The 13,007-nt window shown below is 38.0% G+C and overlaps 1 protein-coding gene across 1 annotated transcript in view; it reads right to left on the bottom strand.

Annotated features, from left to right (window-relative positions):
* The window catches only part of LOC140727209 (uncharacterized), a 40,878-nt gene that overhangs the window by 7,104 nt on the left and 20,767 nt on the right, over nt 1–13,007 (bottom strand). The window contains exons 3-10 of the mRNA XM_073044474.1: nt 12,197–12,263; nt 9,013–9,188; nt 7,569–7,806; nt 5,873–5,993; nt 5,444–5,535; nt 4,078–4,212; nt 2,917–3,088; nt 1,116–1,352 (exon numbers count right to left, since the gene is read on the bottom strand). Coding sequence (XP_072900575.1) covers nt 1,116–1,352; nt 2,917–3,088; nt 4,078–4,212; nt 5,444–5,535; nt 5,873–5,993; nt 7,569–7,806; nt 9,013–9,188; nt 12,197–12,263 — 1,238 coding nt within the window. The remainder of the gene's footprint in view (nt 1–1,115; nt 1,353–2,916; nt 3,089–4,077; nt 4,213–5,443; nt 5,536–5,872; nt 5,994–7,568; nt 7,807–9,012; nt 9,189–12,196; nt 12,264–13,007) is intronic.

Genomic DNA, 13,007 nt, shown 5'->3' with positions numbered 1-13,007 from the left:
TTGGCTCAGTACATCATGGGTAAAACCCTGCCACCCATTGAGCACATCTACCTAAAACTCTGCCATAGAAAAGTAGCATCCATCATCAAAGATCCTCACCACCCAGGCCACGCTCATTTCTCGCTGCTTCAGCAAGAAGATGCAGGTGCCTGAGGACTCGCACCACCAGGTTCAAGAACAATTACATCTTCATTAGGCTCTTGAACAAAAGGGGATAACTACACTCATTTAAAAGACTCTTGTCATTTCATGCTAGTTATTTATTGCTATTTATTTATTTGCATTTGTACTGTTTATTTACAGTTTACTGTTCCTGATGTTTATAGTTTACAGTTATTGTTCTATAGATTTGCTTAGTATGTCCACAGAAAAAGAATCTCAGGGTTGTATGTGGCAATATGTATGTACCCTGATAACAAATTTTACTTTGAATTTTGTTTGGCCTACTGGGCAGTTCCCACAGACTTGCTATTAGCAATGCATTGCCTAGATAAATAAGCATAGTCTGATTCTAGCAAATACTTTAACTCATTTTATCTCAAAATAGCAGAAAGACTAGCTGTGTTCTACTGATTTCTCCCCCACTTTAAGTGTGCCAAAATCTAATTAGGTTTTGCTCTTGCAATTCTGATGGGTCTACTAGCTGAAAACCTAACTGCTTTCCTTTTCACAGATGCTGCCTTCCCTAGTGAATGCCCTTTGCTTCCAAAGGGGATTTTAAAATGCATTTCAATAATTTGAGAGCTTGGGAGCAAAATTACTTGAGAATTAATTGCTCTTGAGACTAAGCTGTGCATCAATGAGTGCAGGGAAGGTTCAATCATTAGTGTCTGCATCTGAACTTGGCAAGATTCAAGTGGTGGACTTAATTCATCTCTGTTTAATTTTGAATGAATCTTGGCCAGCAAATCATTTTTAATTTGTGGCCCATTGTTGTTGATTATTTGAGAACCTTCCTTCATCTACAAGTGTTGTGTCTGAAACAAATCCTGATTACAGTGAGTATTCAATGTTTGTATAATGATGACTACTATTAAATCCTTTAAACTCTTCATTTCAGAAAAGCAAGGTTTATACTGAAACACGTACAGAATTTTAAGCTAATTCGAACTTACCACATGAAATAACGAACTCCTTCAAAGGTGCCATTATGTTGGCCAACCTCGGTGCCTTCCAGTTCTACACCTATGTATGCTTCCTGCCTGCCAGGAAGGTGTCCCAAGTATTTGATCACACCTTTGCCAATTTTTCCTGCAGGCCGGGAGAATTTAACGAGATGCCCGATTTTCAGATCTGCAATGCTCCTGGGAGCAAAGGGACGTGGTGGCATTGCAGCTTTGTCAACCAAGGACCTGTGTGTTAATTATAATAAATATTATTTCTGACTTCAACTTGAAACCGTTGCTATGATATTCTCCACATTTTGTGCTTGCTTAAGTTCCAGCAGGACAAGACTGAGAGTGGGACTTTTAAGTGCTTGGCAGTAAATTTGGAAATGGGTGCTTGTAACATAACACTTGGATCAGGCATTATAAATTTATGGAAGGGCAGTAATGTCTGACAAGAATATTGGAATGTCTGAATGTTCTAACTTGTAAAATGGGTAAAACTGTTTTTGGACTTTCAGGAGGTTTTTCATAAGGTGTTAGGCAAGACATTGTTGAAGATATTCTGATATACCACCAGTTTAAGTGCAGAAAACATACTAGGAGTATGAAGGTCTTTTTGGGTTGGGAGGTGCACTGATGTTGATGCTCCAACTGTTCACAACAGACAGAAAGGAATTTAACGTGTACTTTTGCAGCTGATACATAGTAAAGATGATTATGTAGACTAGTAGAGGAGTGTAATGAGACTTCAGGGTGTATTTCTTTTAAATATTTAATTTATTTTACATTTGCTCCAAGTTGGTGAGCAGAATTTGCAATTTTTCAGCTCCCAGAAGAAGTCCTTTCGTAGGGTAAATGATTTTTCATTAACAGGGAAATACTATTTTGGGAATGTGTGCTAAGGTACACATTTTTAAATTCAGGCTCTCATTTCTTTTATTCAGGATTAGTTATGAATCTGTCTGTTTTGGGAGTGGGCATATTGTTCAGGAGAAAAAAAGTAGACACGATTGTTAACATTTAAGGAAAGAATTACACTTATGTTAAACACTGTTGTTTTAGTTGTAAAAATACAAAATCTTAAAGAATTGTTAAATTAATTTCAGGGTAGTTGTTGGACTGCTCTGATTTCCAGAGGAAACTGGCACCACTATGAGACTGACTGGAAAATGATTTGCAATGCAAACCAAACAAATAAATCTTAATTAGGATTGAGTAGTTGGATAATGATCTGGACTTTAAATGGGTTGTTTTAAGTTCAGGTACAAAAATGCTCATCCTGCATAAACACAGAGTGGAACAACACTGGCTGGCAGCTTTTCTGTGAGCACTGCAGCTTGAAACAGATTTGAAATTAAAATAACTTCAGGTTACAACACTTAAAATGGATGTGGTTTGGCAGAACTAGAAGAGGCATTTATAATAATTGAAGTTTTGCATCACTGCTAGATTTGACTAGATGCTGTCGCATAAGAACTCCAGTGCCTGCATGCTGTGGAGTTTTCATTTTGTTTGTTAGCTGCCAGCTATGTAACACCTAGAGTCAGATTTGTGTGTTGCCAGTCATAATATCACAATACAGTAGTTTATTTTATCAGCTGCTTTTTCTGCGAGGAACTTTGAGCCAAAATGTTAGATCCTGGTCAGTTTGTCAGGGTGAATAATGTGTTCGGAGTCAATGCAGGCCCTTTGACCCATTGAGTCTGATTACATTGAAACTGAAAATTGCCGAGTGAGAGGTTGTCCTGCTGAATTGCTTGCAAACAGCTCTGTGAAATCATTTGTGTAAGACTGCTTCCTTACTAACCTTGATGTTTTATTTCTGTTGAGGCAGCTACTGTGAAAATCAGGTGGTGAAGTAACTGGTTTACAGAGATTCGAACTGGAGCCGTGTGCGATTTGGAATTGTTGGTGAGGATTATTTTGGTTTGGAAGTGATGTGTCATCTTCACTCAACCCATCCAAATCCAACATACTACCTAGAAAAGGGATAAGAGGAATAGGATGGGAAAAGGTTATTAAAAAAATATTAGTTTTTCAGTGTGGGTTACTTTTAATCGTGCTTTGGTGAAGTTGTGTCATTACACATTCTTCAGTGCAAATCAAGGTGAAGGAAGTGACTACCTGCTGCATGTTTAAAGCAGGTTAAGAATCTATAACTTTGTCACTGGAGTTCACATGGCACCCAACAGTGGGCCCACTTTTGATCGTACTCATGGTGATATTTTATCACTCCTTTTGGTATGTATTTTAATTTGTTTGATCTCATAATAGTTTTTTGGGTAACTATGAATGCCTGAGATAATGAAAATCAATGGCACTCATGAATGGTAAGAAAGGCTTGTCCCCAGCCTGGTTGGCTATGAGGGGAGAAGGTGGCAGGGCCCATGCATTGTATTCCTGAATATCCCAATTCTATGAGAACCACTGGCCAGGCCTTGGTTTTGATCACTTGAACCCCTTTGAAATGGGAGAGGTATGCCAAGCTAGCCATTGACCCTGTTTAAACATTTCAACATCTGCAGTCTCTACATTTGCAAAATGAACATCCACAGTGCTCTCGTTAAATCTGCAAAGTTTTTTTTTGCAGTATACATAAGGAAATCTTCCACTTGTGCCCAAAATAACTGAGTTTATATTATATGTATCTCCTGAGCTCTGGACTGCTGAAATAATAATAAATTGATTGGACCAATATTGCAGATCAGAAAACAGGAAAAGAGGAGGAGGATTGCAGTAATCTTTTTGTGACTGGAGCCACAGCTTGAATGATTGAACTGCTTGGGATCAAATGTAAAATTAATTCTTCTCAACAGAATTAGAATACAGTGAATGAAAATCTAAATTGCAGGTTCTGGAACTACTTAATAGAAAGTGCAGGAAACACTCACCAGGTTAACAAGCTTTGTCAGAAATGAAACTGCATTTGTGCAGTATGTTTTTTAGTGTAAGTTATTTTTGAAATTACCTGAATTTTGATGAATGTTTGAATGAATAAGCTGACCATTGGTCACATCGTTGCATGATGCAAGCAGAGCTTCTGTGTTGTCGCTGTCGATTGAAGTTAAAGAACAACTGCTGGTGGATCTTTCTGTGAATTCATCTGTGGGTGGAAAGCCCAATAACACACTCTAAGAATTTGCACTGGAATACTTTGGAAACACAATATCATGGAATTGAGGGAATTAAAAATAGTTTTGGTTTATTCAGTGGGCATCAGGTTGGAGACGGCTCTCTAAGGTTTATAATGGCATGAATCTCTGCAAATGCTGTACACTAGTTGAGGCAGAGATCTGAAGAAACCCTGAGAACTATGTAAATAAGTCAAAAGATCACAGCTGCAGACTTGTCCCAAAGAAAGGCCTGATTTTGGAAAAAAATGCATTAAATTGGCTTGCAAATAAGGTTGAAGTCATTATCTCCCGCTTGAAATGTTGAAAATGTTAATTTGTGTATGTGTGCGGTGGGGGGGGGGGGGGGGTTAAGAGGAGTGATTTAATGGGCACCAGGGTAATGTTTTTCTTTGTTGTTTTGGTTAGTACATGATATATGATCTATTTCTTGAACTTTGCCAACAAGAATCGCGACATGTTCTCATTTAAATTTTGAATTAGCCATGTTTTCTTCCAGAATAAGATAAGTGTTCGATTGTTCATAATCCTTTTTGTTTTGGATGAGATGTTAATTAAGGGCATCTGTAAATAGTACCCTTGCAGTGTTTTGCAGAATATTTGGCGAGAGATGATTGATGCTAGATTAGTAGTTACCTACATGTAAAATTGATAAAACAGATTGTCTGTACCACCTTAAGCAGTTTTATTTTATCGACTTGGTTTGTGGTATTTGGTTGTTATTTGAAATAATGTAATAGTGTTCAAATTGCATAAGTACTTCACTTGCTGAATGCACTCGAAGAAAGTGCAGAAAGGATGTGAAAGATTCTGTACAAAGGCAGTCCTGTTCAGAGGTAAATCAGACTGTTAATGCATTTCAGCTGAAACTCATCTGAACTCAAACTGACTGTATAAAAGCTCTAAATTTTATGATCTCAACTGCTTTGGAGTTATGCTGGTAAAAGTGAAATCTTGCATGCCGTCTCCGGGATATTGTAATTAGTTTCTAAATGTTAAGCCAATTAGTTTTAATTCAATGGAAGTTCAAATTATAACTTCTAATGTTTACATAATTATGTATTTACTGCTGCAGTCAGACATTCCTTTGTATGTTCAGAAGTTTTGGATGTCTGGAGCTGATTTTCCACTAACAGCATATTCCTTTCTGGTTTTATTAGTTTTAAATACAGTATAAATAATATGGAGCAACATTTAACTTACCATCACAAGATTTAAGCCGCTGATCTGAAATCATTTTATTCTCATTTGATTTGATTGGACCAATTTTGTCTTCAATATTGAAATATTCAAAGCTGTGAAATTTGAAAAATATATGGGCATAGTTGGTTAATATATTTTATTTCAATTAGCGAACAACATCAAACACCCAAGTTTGACCTATTGTAATCCAGTATAGTTTTATCAACACAGTCTGTCTTGGAGACCCAATCAGACAGATAACCGTGTCTAAGTGAGATATTTACTCTGGATATGTGACCAGTCATCCAAGCTGTAATGTTAATGCTATTATGCTTTGATTGTACTCATGTACCAAGTGGTTTCTGGTCTGACTAATATCAACCTCATTGTATTAACATTCAGAGTGAATCAAAGCGGCAAGATATTATGTTCTGAGTATTATGCTCATACCTGAATTGTGAAGGTGAAGAGATGCAATGCAAGCGGGATGGCAGGGAAGACATTTTCTGTAACATGGTCTCACTTTCTTTTGCACACATTTGTCTCTCTGTGCCTGAAATTGTCCTGTTCCCTAGAAATCCAAACATAAACAAAATAAAAGATTACACGTGTAATCATAGATCAATGTACATGGAACCAACATGTTCAAATCAGTTCATATTTTTTATAGCGCTGATCTGGATTTGTTCTGCCAATCTGGAACAGGATGGACTTCGGTGGACATTCACAAACAAGCAATGCAGAAGGAAACCAAAATACTGTGGAAGTAATTTAGGCTTTTGGAGAACAGTACTTTAAAATGCTTTAGAGTGGAATAAACAGTTGATGTTTCCAGCTAAGACACTTTATCAGGACTGCCAATCTTGATGAAGGGTCTCGGCCCAAAATGTCATCTGTTTATTACCCTGCGTTGATACTGCCTGACTTGCAGAATTCCTCCAGGAATTTGTGAGTTTTTCTGGATTTCTAGCATCTGTAGAATATCTTGTATTGAGAGATTTAACAACCTTTTTGTTGCAAAAAAAGTGTGTGTGCTTATTGATATGTTGGAGTAAAAGAGCATAAATATCGTCAGATCTTGTATATGTTGCCGATAATTTAAATTTGGTTTGGCAGATGCATTGAGCTGTAGGAGGTGTCTGTGTGCAGTTTGCACATTTTCCCTAGACTGTATGCATTTCTTTCTTCCCAAAGATGTACAGGTTTACACATGGAGTGTGTTCATGGTGATAGACTTGAAGAACAGTTGATGGGTATATAGTAAAATTGCTCTGTGAAAATAATTTGGATGGAATGGGATTGAGAGAGTGAAAATTGTTTTGTAATAAATAAAATTAAAAGTACTAAACTGAGATCGGGGGAAAGGTAAAAAAAAGAAAATGAGTGAAACCAATGTGAGAAATTGAAATTTGGAAATCACATACAATTTCTTTGTCATTTAATGGTGTTTAAGTTATCTAAATGTGCACTGTTGATGGCTATTATTTGAGACTGTGATGCGGTTTTGACTAGGAATGGCAATTAGGAATATTATTTTTACTAAGCCACAAGCAGATATGTTTGTTGCATATGCACCTTGAGCATACAGAGATTTGATGCAAAAGGTGAATTTCTGTGACCCTCTCCAAGCAGTTAGCAGTGTTTCTGTATTGGTAAACTGGAATTATTTGTCCATTAAGCATGAACTGGAAATGCTTTTGGCTGTGAGGCTAAAGGATATGTTTTCCAATGTTGATTCAATGACCTGAGCATAAAGTTTTGTACATTGCTGAAACACTGGAGATGCTGTTTGTTACAGGCCATGCATGATTTCTCAGTGGAGCGGGAAAATTGTTCACCTTATGATGGACACTGTTATTGTTTCGCCAAACAGTGCACAAGCTTATTGGTAATAATTTATCAATTGAATGTCATGTTTCTTCTTTCATAGAATTCACTAGCATTCAGAGATTTAATTGATTGGTATTCTGGGATCTGACACCATGAAAATCAGTTTCCCTTGCAATTCGTTTCCTAAAATTGAATCATAGATTCAGTTTGTACACAACACATAACATTCCTACTAATCCCTGTGTCTTGGTTTACATGGTATAACCTCTCGTGTCAATAGCTTTGAAGTTAGAACAAGTCAGTTTTTAACTCATACCTTTTATTGTGATTTCTGAGCTCAACATCTTTCCTTTGAATTGTTCTTTTGGTAACCATTTGTTTTGTTGTTTAAGATCCCACAGGATTTCTTTAAGTTGATGGTTTTCTTCATCAAGTGTGTGGTTCATTTCTCTGAGTTTCCGAGACTCATTCCTCAGTTGTTGGATTTGTTCCAACAAGTCAGCTGTATTGTACTTTACAGTGTTCTGGGACGCAGCGGAACACAATTTGTTAAACTGCAAATTTCAGAAGCAGAGGAAATTGGAGAAGCAATTTGATCAAGTTTGTATTAGTTTCTCAGTCTTTGAAATACAAAAATCTGACTAGGGAAATCTGAAATTGCTGCTAGGTAGCATTCTTGCATTTCAAATATCAATGCATAATCACTATAAAAGATCAGCTGTTTTTATTTGTTGGTCTTTGCCTATTAGAAAACAGTAACTTTTTTAGATCAAACTCATAATAGTCTTCTGATGTGTTTATGCAGAGTATATCTTCTGTTTTGTTTCATTGATTAGTGCCAAATGTTCACATTTATATTTTCTGAATGTCCAAGGCACATGTCTAGAGTTAGTCACATATGAGGTTGAAGTACATACACCTGTGTGGTCATAACAGAATGTGAACTTCACTTCAGAATGTCACTGTACATCTTATGCTCCAAGTACAGCTGAAGTTTTATTTTGCAAAAATAAACTACACATGCTGAGGAACAACATTCTTAATGATAATTTACATCTCTGTAAAACTTCATCAGCCTAAAATGTCAACTTACTGTAACATATTTGAAAATTCATGAAGTTGTAATAAAGGATTAGCCCAAAATGTCAACTGTTTATTCCCCTCCATTGACGCTGCCTGACTTGCTAGGTTCCTCCAATATTTTGTGTGTGTGTGTACTCAAGATTTCTAGAATCTGCAGAATCTCCTATGTCACAATCAGTATAGTGTTCGATTTGTAAAGTTGCAGCAAAGATGAGAAACACTGAATTTGCAGCATGTGAGGGAAAATAATCAGTTGCTCAAACTACACAAATCGGAAATATAATTTGATTTTTTTCGTAACATTTTAGCTGGAACGGTGCTCAATGGTTTGCTGAATTTACAATATATTTACCTGTTGAAACTTGCACATGCTCACAGTTCAAATCTTGTTGAGAAATTTTATCTGGTGATTAAACTGCCTTACAGAAGGCAAATTGGGCAATGGTGTATAACCATCATTACGTAATTTGATTTCAATTAATGGATTAAAAAATTGTAGTGAAATTGGTTGTAGTGAAATTAGTTGTATGTACTTAAAAGGTGAGATGAGCTGAGTTTACAGTGTGAAACGAGGCACTTTATAACAGGTAGGTTATAAACGAAACTGCTATTTTCCATCAAAGTATCTGTAATAAAATAGTAGCCCAAATATTTGAATAATTTTGCAAGTTGAGCACCTTATTTTTGAAATAGTCGCTCTCTTGCTTGACCAGTTGCAGCTCTTCTGCATGGTTTGCTTTTAGTTCGGCTATCTCGTGCCTGAGTTGGGAGATTTCTTCATCAGCTTTGGTGAGTTCATTGATTGTGCTGTCATTAGCATCTTGGAGATCATTGAGATGACATTTAAGGTGCTCTGAAGGAAGAAAGAATTCAGTTAAAACGTGCTGTAAGAAAATCAGTGCTATAAAGAAGAGGGCAGTTTGCACAAACACTTGTTACTGAGTGTACTCGGTGTTGTTTCTCTTGAATCTGTGTCTACAACTTCCAGCTGGAACTTGACAGATGTAAAGTTTATTTCTCTACCTTTTGATACATTTGGAATTTGTTTTAAAGGAGAATAATTTCATAAAAGTTGCTGACTGGCTGTGAAATGAATTAGAACTTTACTGTATGCATGTTAATTAAAAGAGAAGGCCAGTCTGAAGCATTGTAAAAGAAAACAGGTTTTGCTTGTGTGAGTCACAGCTGAATCTTGGTCCTGATGCTGTACCATGCTGGAGCTGTGCAACCTCTGTTCTGCTTTTAGAATTACTTTGTTTCCTCCCACATTTCCAAAGACGTATGGTTAAAGTTAGTGAGTTGTGGGCATGCTATACTGGTGCCAGAAGTATGGCAACACTTGCAGCTGCCCAGCGCAGTCCTCACTGGTTTGATTTAACAACACATTTCACTGTATGTTTTGATGCCAATCCTTAAAGAAACATAAGCACACTTTAAGTATTGCAGATTCGGGAGAGGTTCAAATATCATTCACTGCAAGTGATATTTTAAATTGGCATTTGAGCATAAATTAATATTTTAATTGCAACTGAATTATATTTTGCAGAATTCAATGCTTGATCTTTGCATGTCCAAGTTAACACTCTGGCCAAAGTTAACTGGACGGATATCCTAGCAGAAAAGACAGTGGAACAGCAATGGCAGGTATTCTTGGGAATAATGCACAAGGTGCAAAATCAGTTCATCCCCCAGAGAAGGAAGGATTCAAAGGGGGGAAAGGGGCCACAGTGGTTGACAAAGGAAGTCAGAGATTGCATAGCATTAAAAAAAAGGAAGTATGACAGAGCTAAGGTGAGTGGGAGGACAGATGATTGGGAAGTTTTTAAGGAATAACAGAACTTAACTAAAAAGGCATTATGGGGAGAAAAAATGAGGTATGAACGCAAGCTAGCCAGGAATATAAAGGAAGATAGCAAAAGCTTTTTTAGGTATATTAAGAGAAAGAAGATAGTTAAGAACAATGTTGGGCCCTTGAAGAATGAATTGGGTGAAATTGTTATGGGAAACAGAGAAATGGCAGAAGAATTTAATGAGTACTTTAGATCTGTTTTCACTAAGGAAGACACAAGCAATCTCCCAGATGAATGGATGGGCCAAGGACATAGGGTAACAGAGGAAATGAAACAGATTGACATTAGGAAGGAACCGGTGATGAGTAGACTGATGGGACTGAAGGATGACAAATCCCCATGTCCAGATGGTCTGCATCCTAGGGTGCATCCTAGGAAATTGCGGATGCATTGGTAATCATTTTCCAATGTTCTTTAGATTCAGGATCAGTTCCTGAGGATTGGAGAATGGCTAATGTTATCCCACTTTTTAAGAAAGGAGGGAGGGAGAAAACAGAGAACTATCGACCTGTCAGCCTGACATCGGTGGTGGGGAAGATGCTAAAGGATGAAATAGTGGCATATCTAGATAGCAGTGATAAGATTGGGCCGAGCCAGCATGGATTTACCAAGGGTAAATCATGATTGACTAATCTATTGGAGTTTTTCGCGGATGTAACCAGGAAGTTAGACAAGGGAGATCCAGTGGATGTCGTGTACCTCGATTTTCAGAAGGCATTTGATAAGGTCCCACATAGGAGATTGGTGGGTAAAATCAAAGCTCAGGGCATCAGGGGGAAGACATTGACATGGATAGAAAACTGGTTGGCAGATAGGAAACAAAGGGTAGCGGTGAATGGGTGTTTCTCGGAATGGCAGGTGGTGACTAGTGGGGTGCCACGGGGTTCAGTATTGGGACCACAGCTGTTTACAATTTACGTCAACAATTTAGATGAAGGCATTGAGAATAACATCAGCAAATTTGCAGATGATACTAAGCTGGGTGGAAGTGTGACATGTGATGAGGATGTTAGGAGAATTCAGGGTGACTTGGATAGGCTAGGTGAGTGAGCAGATACTTGGCAGATGATGTTTAATGTGAATAAGTGTGAGGTTATCCACTTTGGGAGTAAGAACAGGAAGGCAGATTATTATCTGAATGGTGTAGAGTTAAGTAAGGGAGAAATACAAAGAGATCTAGGAGTCCTTGTTCATCAGTCACTGAAGGTGAATGAGCAAGTGCAGCAGGCAGTGAAGAAGGCTAATGGAATGTTGGCCTTTATTACAAAGGGAATTGAGTACAAGAGCAAGGAAATCCTCTTGCATTTGTACAGAGCAAATGTGAGACCACACCTGGAGTATTGTGTACAGTTTTGGTCTCCAGGGTTAAGGAAGGACATCCTGGCTGTAGAGGAAGTGCAGCGTAGATTCACGAGGTTAATTCCTGGGATGTCTGGACTGTCTAACGCAGAGAGGTTAGAGAGACTGGGCTTGTACACGCTGGAATTAAGGAGATTGACAGGGGATCTGATTGAAACATATAAGATTATTAAGGGATTGGACAAGATAGAGGCAGGAAATATGTTCCAGATGCTGGGAGAGTCCAGTACCAGAGGGCATGGTTTGAGAATAAGGGGTAGGTCATTTAGGACAGAGTTAAGGAAAAACTTCTTCTCCCAGAGAGTTGTGGGGGTCTGGAATGCACTGCCTCGGAAGGTAGTGGAGGCCAATTCTCTGGATGCTTTCAAGAAGGAGCTAGATAGGTATCTTATGGATAGGGGAATCAAGGGATATGGGGACAAGGCAGGAACCGGGTATTGATAGTAGTTGATCAGCCATGATCTCAAAATGGCGGTGCAGGCTCGAAGGACCAAATGGTCTACTTCTGCACCTATTGTCTATTGTCTATAACAGCATTTAGTTTGAACACCGATGAAATGGTGAATGATAGACCTCTCTCCCTTCTTCTGGCACTTTTCCTTCTCATTGTTACCCCACTATCACTACTTAAGTACATACAAAACTTCCTTACCTATATGTTGCCTCAGTGCAGGTGCCGCCATTGTAGTGTAAAACTCATCTCTGGTCTCTCCAGTGTTCTAATAAGAATACATATGTATTCAATGGAAAGTGGTTAATACCCAACTCAAACTTGCACTGTAACAGACAGTATTCAAGCAATATAAGTTTTTGTATTGATGTTAACTTTATAGCTACAGAATAATATAGTTAGTGTTCCATGTATAACCACAAAATAATATACTTGGGCCAATTTTGTTCATAGTTCAGAAAATACACAAAGATACATCTAAAAACAGGTAACTGTTGTTGGCCTCATCAAAAGTGGTGACGAACCTGCATATTCAGGAGGGAGATTGAAAATCTGGTTGAATGGTGCCACAACAACAACCTCTCACTCAATGTCAGCAAAACCAAAGATCTGATTATTGACTACTAGAGGAAAATTCACAAGCCAATCCTCATTAGGGGATTGAAAGTGGAGCGGGCCAATAACTTTAAATTCCTTGATGTTATGTTATTGCAGATCTGTCCTGGGACCAGCACTTATCAGAAGTTTGTGCAGATTTGACATGTCATCTAAAACCTTGACAAACTTGTATAGATACATAGTGGACAGTATCCTGACTGGTTGTATCATGTCTTGGTATGGAAGTATCAGTGCCCAAGAACAAAAAAGCCTACAAAAATCAGTGGATACAGCTCAGTCTATTACAGAAGAAACCCTCTCCGCCACTGAGCATATCCACCAGGAGCAGAACCACAATAAAGCAGCATCCATCATCAACAACCCTCATCGTGCACTCTCTGCACTGCTGCCATCG

Source organism: Hemitrygon akajei, chromosome 5 (assembly GCF_048418815.1).
Source record: "Hemitrygon akajei chromosome 5, sHemAka1.3, whole genome shotgun sequence".
NCBI classification, from domain to species: domain Eukaryota; kingdom Metazoa; phylum Chordata; class Chondrichthyes; order Myliobatiformes; family Dasyatidae; genus Hemitrygon; species Hemitrygon akajei.
The sequence above is the reverse complement of the archived record's forward strand: the minus strand, read 5'-3'. Positions and strand labels throughout refer to the sequence as shown.